Raw genomic sequence first — 10,000 nt, forward strand, 5'->3', positions numbered from 1 at the left:
TATTTCTCTATTAGTGGAATCCGATTTGTCCAGTAATGTTTTAACTGCTCAGGAGGAAGAGCATGTTTTCTAGCTAGAGGAGGGGATTGGGGAGGAGAGGAGGGGAGGGGAGGGGGGAGGAGGGGAGAGGAGGGGAAGGAAGGAGGGGAGAGGAGAGGAGGGAGAAGAGAGGGGAGGAATGGAGAGGGAATTGGAGAGGACAGGAGAGGAGATGAGAGGATTGAAGAGGAGGGGAGAGGAGGGAGGGCGGGGAGGAGAAGAGAGGGGAGAGAAGGGTGGAGGAGAGGTGGGAGGAAGGGGAGGAGAAGAGGGGAGAAAAGGGGAGAGAGGAGAGGAGAGTGGAGGGGAGTTCTCCATGAGATTGATTGTTATCCCCGTCCTTACTGTAGATTTGGCCCTGCAGTCTCTTTCACGTAAAGTGCTACAAATCCATCTACCTGTCACTCCTCCGCAGCCCCAACTCCTCTTCCCTCGCTCTTACTGTTTCTTTCACTCTTTCCTTCCTCCTTTCCTTCTCCTTTCGCCCATAATCCTTCTTTGTTTCAATCACACATATTGTTTTCCTTGCCTCCATCCTTAATATTTTTATTGCTATGTTTCTTTCTAATAAGATTCATTTTTTTTTCCTTCCATGACTTCTATGTCATTCTTGTGTATGGCCTTCTGTTTGTTCATTCTGTGCAAAATACTTTAGGCCTTGTACATTTTCATTACCATGCATATGGACCGTACTGAACCAATAATAGTGTGTTTCTCTGGCCGTCTAAACTGAAGCAAAAATACAAGGCATTCACATGCTGCCTGCTCTCTGTGCGCCTGCTCGATGGAGGGGATGCGTTGCCCATTTAAAATGAAGTGACACTGCAGTATGGTAACAGCACATCCATACTGGGTTACTGCGACACCTGGTGGCCGCAGGTGTTACTGCAGCAGCGTTTGAACCGTACGCGCTGTATTCCGTAGCTCGCTAGCCTAACTGATGCTGACAACACCCAGACACGAAGACAAAGCCAGGCCGACAGGGAGGGAGGGAGGCACAGAGACGGAGGAATAATTTGTAAGATCTAAATCTGGCTCCTAGACCTTTGGGATTCAGAGAAGGTATTTCTAGAGATGGCTTAAAAGACTTTCAGAAAGCAGAAGATACAGTCATCTGCTTCCATGTTTTTAGTACTCTAGCTTCCTGCTCATTAACACATTAATCTAAACTGTGCCCGTTTTGATTTTGAAAACTGTTTTGTGTTGTGAATCATAGAGTTAAAGAACTAGAGTATCATACCATTGCGTACATCATGTTGAGTCACCATATCATTTAAGCAATGAATGTTGTTTAAATCTAATTAAAGTTCTGTTTGCTTTTCCCTAGAATGGACTCAACGGGTTACATCTGGCCTCTAAAGAAGGTCACGTCAAAATGGTGTTGGAGTTACTACACAATGGCATTGTGTTGGAGACCACCACTAAGGTAAGTACACTCCATTCGCCCTGTTGTCAGTTCAACTACCTCACACCTGCATTCCAAGGTGAAAGTAAACCAATTATCTTGTGTTAATTGGAATGAAAATATGCAGTGCTTAGCAAAGGTGACAATTTGTCCATTCAAAATCTTGAGACTGTGTGTTTTAAGTTGTTGTTCCAAATGTTTTCAGAGTTGACATGTGAGAATTATCCCCTAAATAGAAAGTGTTCACTATATAGGCAATATGGAAGTAAGCCAATTGGAACATGGCCCTTAACTCCTCCCACTCCCTCTCACTGTGTCTCCTTCAACTCTCTCACCTCGTGTCACTCGCATACATAATACATCATGATGGTCACTTAGTTTCTCGTCATGATGCTCCCTTTCCTCTACGCTCGCTTGAACCACAGTCGCAAGGCCAATGTTCCCATTAAACTAAAAGTCAACGTTTAAAGAAGGGAACCATTTTGTGAGCTTGTTACATTAATCCCTTCTACATACTGGTCCTGGAGGTCTCTGACTCACTTCTCCCCCTCACTGTGTGTGTGTGTGTGTGTACACGTGTATGCATGTGTGTGCATGGTACGCGACTACGCGCACATGCACGTGTGTGTGTGTGTGTGCGTGTGTGCTACGTGTACGTGTGTGTGCGTGTGTCTATGTATGTGTGTACCCGTGGTGGATGTGTATTTGCCTGTGCGTGTCGTGACCTTCAGAAAGGGAATACGGCCCTCCACATAGCAGCCCTGGCGGGACAGGAGAGGGTGGTGGCGGAGTTGGTGAACTACGGGGCCAACGTCAACTCCCAGTCGCAGGTGAGGACCCTGCCCGACATCCCATAATGCACAAAACAATACAGTGGTCTGGCTGCACGTGTATTGTGCAAGCATTGTGCAGGTGTACGGGAGGTGTACGCGCATGTTGAAGCAGACCCATGGAGTACACACACACACAAAGCAGTTAGGAGGTACACAACGTGTGTGTGTGTGTGTGTGTGTGTGTGTGTGTGTGTGTGTGTGTGTGTGTGTGTGTGTGTGTGTGTGTGTGTGTGTGTGTGTGTGTGTGTGTGTGTGTGTGTGTGTGTGTGTGTGTGAGAGTGGGTGTGTAGGCCAGCAAAGCACACATCTATAATCCGTTGTGAATAAATGCATGTGCCTGTGTGTGTACATGTGCGTGTGCATCCATGAACACCAATAAAAGGTTGTGCGTGAGAGTGTGTGTCTGTGTGTGTGCGTGCGGGTGTGTGTATGCATCCCTGAACACATAAATTGTGTGCAAGTGTGTGTATGCATGCGTATGTGCGTGCGTGCAACCATGAACACTAATAAATCTACATGTGTGAGAGTGTATGAGTGTGTTTTTACGATTGCCCGTAAATCTGCACATGTTTGACGTGAGGCTCTGTGTGGATCCTCTCTCCCTCACAGAAAGGCTTCAGCCCTCTTTATATGGCCGCCCAAGAGAATCACTTAGAGGTCGTCAAGTTCCTGCTCGAGAATGGCGCCAATCAGAGCCTCCCCACAGAGGTCAGCTGGGATTACTGTCCTGCATTCTCTGTGTCGGCCTGACAAGCTGGGGCTTCCCCTCTTAAGCTGGGGCTACGCTACACGATGCCTTCAATCTAAGACGATGGCCAAACAATACTACGCATTGAATGAATACACACGTTTCATTTGCTGTTGGTAAATCGCCCTGCCGATTCTTCTCTCTGAACCACACACACCATTAGATCATGGTAAAACCCTATAGCCCTGATAAAAATCAAACATGTTTGAATAAATCTGCGACATGCCGAGTTGGATCGTATGGAGCAATATCAATGTGTCAATCACACACCGATCACCACCACAGAGTCCTACTCTGCCGCCCCTCTGCCCCGACCGGAGCTGCACATTCTGGGACCGGACATCAGATCATTCCCGAATCAGCCCTGGACGAATCGTGTGGCGTAGCCTGTAGCTATGAAATGCTGCCTCGTAAAGCAGTAACGAGGTAATGTGTAATGCTCCCCCCCCCAGGATGGCTTCACCCCCCTAGCGGTGGCGCTGCAGCAGGGCCATGAGAACGTGGTGGCCCTGCTCATCAACTACGGCACCAAGGGCAAGGTGCGGCTGCCCGCGCTGCACATCGCCGCGCGCAACGATGACACGCGCACCGCCGCCGTGCTGCTGCAGAACGACCCCAACCCCGACGTGCTCAGCAAGGTACGGTCCGCGCCACACACAAACCTTTCAAAGGAATACTGTCGACAGTACGGACGCTCTGTTTGTATCTTTGTTTTGTGAATGAAGATAAGTCAGGATTGACGTGGGCTCTGAGAATGACAAAATTGCAACAAATAATTCTTTGCTAATTTACATTTCGATTACATTTTGCTAATTTACGCTTTTATCCAAAGTGATAAGTACATTTGTCATAAGAAAGTGAAACAGTATATCGCTGTCGGGACAGTAAGGATGTTCATAGCACCAAGTGCAAAGCACTAACAATCGCTAGGATAACCCATTCCCTGCATACAACAAAGGATAGCTAGGATAACATGCTACATAACTAAGTACTAATAGCTAAATACAACCTACAATAAGTGGGTACATTAAGTGCCAGGACGTACAACATACAGTAAGTAGTAGGGGAGGGACTTGGTGGCTATGCAGAGTCCAGGTGAACTCTGAACAGGTGAGTCTTGAGTCTTTCGGTAAGTTGGTGAGGGACACCGTGGTCCTTACATCGGCAGGGAGCTCGTTCCACCTCATTATGTAGTTTGGAGTGGCCGTTATCGAAGGTGAGTACGGAGACAGGCCATCGAGGGACAGATGGGGAGGTTAGAGGTTGTTCTCAAGAGGCTGAGGACACCTTCACTTTCGCTGAGCACACACTTGATTGGTTCAACTAAACGTCCATGGAGAGAATACCTACGTGCGTGAGGTTGCATTCCTTATAAATGTGGTTGCAAGGCAAACCCCACTATTGTTTTCATGTGTCTTATTTTTTTTTCTTTTTATAGTCCTTCCGCCTCATTTTCGGTAATTATCTCCTCCTACAGTGTTGCAGGTATAAAACCGAGCCCATTGCAAGGAATTGCACGTATCCGTGGGCTGCGCCATTCCTACGATTTTTTAAAGTTTGCATATATTTTGCATCGGTCTATGCATCCCTTTGCATAGACTGTAAGTAAGGAGGCCTCCAAAATGTTATGTGCCGGTGTGACCACCGGGGATGCTATAACTCTTGGTCAAACCTAAATGGCCGCAGACCACGCCCAGTGTCATAAAAAAATCTGAAACTTGGTATCTGGGCCTTATTTGACATGCTGAATCTTTGGACACATAAGGTACGCCTATAATGTTTTTTCTGTATCTTGTTTGTTTTGGAAAATATTGAAAAAATATTGAAGACCGACCCGTATCCCAAATGACCCAAAATTTGGTCCACATACTCCTTCATACTGCCCGACCGTATGGTATTATTTTCATTTTGATCCCGTAATGGCCGAGTTGGGGCGAGTTATGCAAAAATGAAATTTCACAAATGAGCCGCCATTGTTCAATAAATCACAAGTCCGCTTCAGAGAACCCTAGGGGCCAAAAACATGGTGTACCCATCAAGGACAACCCCCTTAGGTGATGTGGAACGTTTTCTGATTATGGCTGAAAAAATTACTTCACAGGGTCAATTTCTAATTACTGTTGAAGGTGCTCAGTGAGCAATTTTTTTATAATGGAAGTCAATTAAGAAAAAAACGCTGACCTCAACCATTCCAAAGGCAAAGAACTCAGGGTTGTCAAAGTTGGTACACGTATAGAAACCGTGCGTAAGCAAGCCTCCAAAAAGTAAGAACCGCTTAAGCCACAGGGGGTGCCATTACTCACAATCCAACGAAAACAACCCAGAAAAAACAACAACAACACCCATTGACCAATCAATCACAACTGAGCTTCAAACCAGCCCAGGGAGTTGAAACTCGGCGTACTCGCTCATTAGCCTTGCCAGCATTAGCATGTCAGCATGTTCACAGAATATTGTGCACACGGCGAGTTGGCATGAAACCACCCAACGCATTCACATGCAGCGTCATGTCTAGTTATCAACTTGCGCAGGCTTAACTCTAAAGACGTTTGATGTCCAACATTTCCTCTGTTAGACTGGGTTCACGCCTCTCCACATCGCTGCCCACTACGAGAACCTGAGCGTTGCCCAGCTACTGCTGAACAGAGGAGCCAACGTCAACTTCATCCCCAAGGTCAGTGGGACTCAGCCGGGCAGCCAATCAGAATCATCGATGACACTAATGTATCCTCCGCGCTGCTGCCAATAGCTGCAATGTGATGAATAACGTCAGACATTGGCCAAGGTGGTGTTGGCTGTGTGTGTATGTGTGTGTGTGTGTGTGTGTGTGTGTGTGTGTGTGTGTGTGTGTGTGTGTGTGTGTGTGTGTGTGTGTGTGTGTGTGTGTGTGTGTCTGTGTTGGTGTGTCTGTCTGTGTGTGTGTGTGTGTGTTGATGTGTGTGTGTCTGTGTTGGTGTGTCTGTGTGTGTGTGTGTGTGTGTTGATGTGTGTGTGTCTGTGTTGGTGTGTGTGTGTCTGTGTGTGTGTGTGTGTTGATGTGTGTGTGTTGATGTGTGTGTGTGTGTGTGTGTGTGTGTCTGTGTGTGTATATGTTTGAGGAATATTGAATGAAAAGCAAATCATCGTTTTCACACTGCTGAGTGAGACTGAAAGTCTTGCAAAGCGACCTGCTTGCCCTTCTGTTTTTTGCCTTCCTACAATGTCAATTTAATTATAGACTGTGTGTTTCTATATTTAGTCACAGACAAACTCAGTTCAGGGCTCCTTACAATTCTGAAATCATAAATATTGCAGCTTTTATTCCTCTTCTTCTGCCACTCGCTGCCTCACAAAAAATAAATACAGACATACATTATAAAAAAATAGAAACCTATATTTGTGAAATAAACAGACATAGATTATAAATGTATGCATTTATAAAATAAATACATACACAAAATATCAATATCAATATCACACATTTCGAAAACTAAAAAAAACATATTTATGCAAAGATTTAAAGAAATATAATCCTAATTATGATCAAAACAACCACACGGTTCGACGCTGATATCCTTGAGGGTTAGTCCAGGTTGGTCTCAGGGTCCAGGTACACAGGGCCATGCTCCAGGGGCTGACTCACCCCTCCCTGGCTCTGTGTTGCAGAACGGCATCACCCCGCTGCACATCGCCTCCAGGAGGGGCAACGTCATCATGGTGCGACTGCTGCTGGACAGGGGGGCCCAGATAGACGCCAAGACCAAGGTGAGGTGATGCGGCGTAGGTATGGTAGGGGTCAGAGGTCAGGGGGTCAGGTCCCCCCGCCCCAGAGGCGCTGAGTTGCAGCACCAGTGTCCCCATTCCGCCTGTAAGCGTCCTAAGATGTCCTGATCATACCCCCTCTGAACTCTGAACGTCCTCTTCAAAATGGCTTCTTCTGATTCTGCCGACCTCAGTCAGCCCAACTGTAAACAACAGCAAACACGTCATCTCAGTGCCTAGTTTATGGACAAAAACAGTGAACAGCCTTCACTGAAGTACCTCACAAATGGTATATTCACTCAGAACAAAGTGTTACTGCTGTTGTTTACCTTCGAGGCAGGCGCGTTCGCACAAAAGGCTTTGAGGCAGAATTGGCACAACAAAATTATTTTGCACTAATTATATTGCAAACTGTTGTTTGAGCAAACCCGGGATAGACGGTAACGATAGTTTGATCACGGACCGGTATAGTCATTTAACGACATGCAAGGTAAATAACCTGGGTAGTTTAATGACTAAATAGTACCGTAATTAGGCAAATATAGCTGTTTCGTACATAAGCGGCACTTGCCTGAGGACTGAGGGTTGAAATAAACAAGTCTGTATACAAACAGCACCCGTGTAAAGGCGACAGTGGCAAATGCCTGATTTGAAGCACACTAAATCTTATCCGAAGGCGCCCACGCCGCTGCTATGCTGAGCTGTGCTCACTGTCTGCATTGTGCTGATCTGCGGTGCCGTCTTTTGCTGACTTGTTCTCCCTGGCAGTTCCTGGGTGGCTCTGCTCTGAGCCTCGTTTGATTGGCAGGCTAGCGAGCATGAGCCGCCTGGCCGCTGTTGTCACACTGTCAGGAGTCTGGCCGGACAACCCGCCTGCTGATTGGCCACTCCCTACGTGTTGTCGTTTGCTCTGGTCTCATATCCCACACCCTTTTTTAACCCCCCCCCCTCTCTCTTTCTATTTTCTGTTCCCCTCCCTATCATAATTTCCCTCTCCATCACTGTCTCCCTATCCTTCCCTCTCTCTCTCTCCCTCTCTCTCTCTCTCTCTCTCTCTCTCTCTCTCTCTCTCTCTCTCCCTCTATGCTATCTCTCACCCGCTCTCGCTCTCTCTCCCTCTTGGTCCATCTCTCTCGATCTCTCTCTCCCTCTTGGACCATCACTCACTCGCTTTCCCGTTCTCCCTCTCTCTTCGCTATCTCTCACTCGCTCCCTTTCTCTCTCGCCCTCTTTGTCCGTCTCTCTCTCTCTCTCTCCCCCTCCTCCCCCCTCCTTCCCCCCAGGATGAGCTCACTCCTCTGCACTGTGCGGCCAGGAACGGTCACGTGCGCATCATCGAGATCCTTCTGGACCAGGGTGCCCCCATCCAGGCCAAAACCAAGGTGGATCCCCGCACCTTCCACCACACACACACACACACACACACACACACACACACACACACACACACACACACACACACACACACACACACACACACACACACACACACACACACACACACACACACACGCACACGCACACAGATGAACATACACACACACACACACACACACGCACACAGATGAACACACACACACAAGCACACAAACACATGCACACACACACACACACACACACACACACACACGCACGCACGCACGCACACACACACACACACACACACACACACACACACACACACACACACACCCCATACAACATGAGGACTTCTTAGGATATCAAGGATAAGCTACCATAGCAACTGGATTTGCTACAATAGAGATTCAGATTGTTTGTTAAACGAGATATTGAATTCTGGAATTTGTTCCTTTGTACCTGACTCCAAAACATGACGTGTTCGCATAGGCTGTCGCACTGCTGTCAAACACAGAAAATTTGGGGGTAAAATATAGTTGTATTTACATGGCTATACGTGGTGTTGTTTACCAATTGCCGGGCCGCTGTAAATTGGTTGGCATGTGAGGGATGTGGCACTCATTTGGCTGAGAATCCTACAAACACACGTTCTATATCTGCCTGTGCATTATTACTTCACTTCTTCTCTACATCTCTATCTAACTCCCGTTTACATCTTAACTTCAATTCCTGTAGATCTCTATCCTACTTCTTGTACATCTTTACCTCACTTCCTGTGCACCTTCTCTTCACATCCTGTACATCTCTGCCTCACTTCCTGTAAATCTCTATCTGACTTCCTGTACACCTCTACTTCCCTTCCGGTAGACCTCTAGTTGCCTTCCTGTAGACCCCTCTCTAACCTCCTCTCCATCTAAACGTCCCTCCCTGTGTCCTCACCCTAACCCCCTTGTCTGCGACCTCTCTCTCGGCCCGGTCAGAACGGCCTGTCCCCCATCCACATGGCGGCCCAGGGCGATCACATGGACTGCGTGAGGCAGCTGCTGCAGTACAACGCTGAGATCGATGACATCACCCTGGACCACCTGACGCCACTGCATGTGGCCGCCCACTGCGGTCACCACCGCATGGGCAAAGTGCTGCTGGACAAGGGGGCCAAGGCCAACGCCCGCGCACTGGTCAGCACTTTTCATTGTTTAGACTTTTTTTTATTCTATTAAAAAGGGTTTCTTTTGGTTCACTAAACCATTTAAAAAAAAAATGAAACCCAAAAATGCATGTGGCGCTTTGGGATTGTTCTAAAGTTGATTTACTAATCCAGCAGAAGATCCAAAATAGTATTACAAAGTGATTGATATATTTCTATCTGTAAATGGCACAAAATGTAAATCCACAACTGCTGTGTAAGGGCAAAAGGATTTGAATTGAGTCAAATAACCAGGACACTTTAAACATGCTGTTTATGCACACTAACTGCACTGTGTCTGTGTGTGTGTTCTGCAGAATGGCTTCACTCCCCTCCACATCGCCTGCAAGAAGAACCACATGCGCTCCATGGACCTGCTGCTCAAACACTCTGCCTCTCTGGAGGCTGTCACTGAGGTAGGAGCAGGAAGAGGATAGGGCTGTGCATCACAATGCATCATGGGATTTATTTTTGGCAATACCATATTGAGAGGACTCAAGAGACGTTTAGTACTGTAAAATCCAAAGTAAACATAATTATACCGCGACCTAGGCTAATGAAGAAGTTGTTCTGCCACGTCTCAAATGGTAGTGGTGGTGATAGGGATAGTGGTGCTGGTAGTGATGGAGGTGGTGGTAGTGATGGAGATGGTGGTAGTGATGGTGATGGTGGTAGTCATGGTGATGGTG

At 47.2% G+C, this 10,000-nt stretch overlaps 1 protein-coding gene across 1 annotated transcript in view; it reads left to right on the forward strand.

The window, feature by feature from the left end:
* Positions 1-10,000, forward strand: part of ank1b (ankyrin 1, erythrocytic b) — a 76,131-nt gene that overhangs the window by 29,314 nt on the left and 36,817 nt on the right. The window contains exons 3-11 of the mRNA XM_056588510.1: positions 1,367-1,465; positions 2,176-2,274; positions 2,887-2,985; positions 3,478-3,663; positions 5,601-5,699; positions 6,671-6,769; positions 8,050-8,148; positions 9,106-9,303; positions 9,629-9,727. Of these exons, the coding sequence (XP_056444485.1) occupies positions 1,367-1,465; positions 2,176-2,274; positions 2,887-2,985; positions 3,478-3,663; positions 5,601-5,699; positions 6,671-6,769; positions 8,050-8,148; positions 9,106-9,303; positions 9,629-9,727 (1,077 nt within the window). The remainder of the gene's footprint in view (positions 1-1,366; positions 1,466-2,175; positions 2,275-2,886; positions 2,986-3,477; positions 3,664-5,600; positions 5,700-6,670; positions 6,770-8,049; positions 8,149-9,105; positions 9,304-9,628; positions 9,728-10,000) is intronic.

This window comes from Gadus chalcogrammus, chromosome 4, assembly GCF_026213295.1.
Source record: "Gadus chalcogrammus isolate NIFS_2021 chromosome 4, NIFS_Gcha_1.0, whole genome shotgun sequence".
NCBI classification, from domain to species: Eukaryota; Metazoa; Chordata; class Actinopteri; order Gadiformes; family Gadidae; genus Gadus; species Gadus chalcogrammus.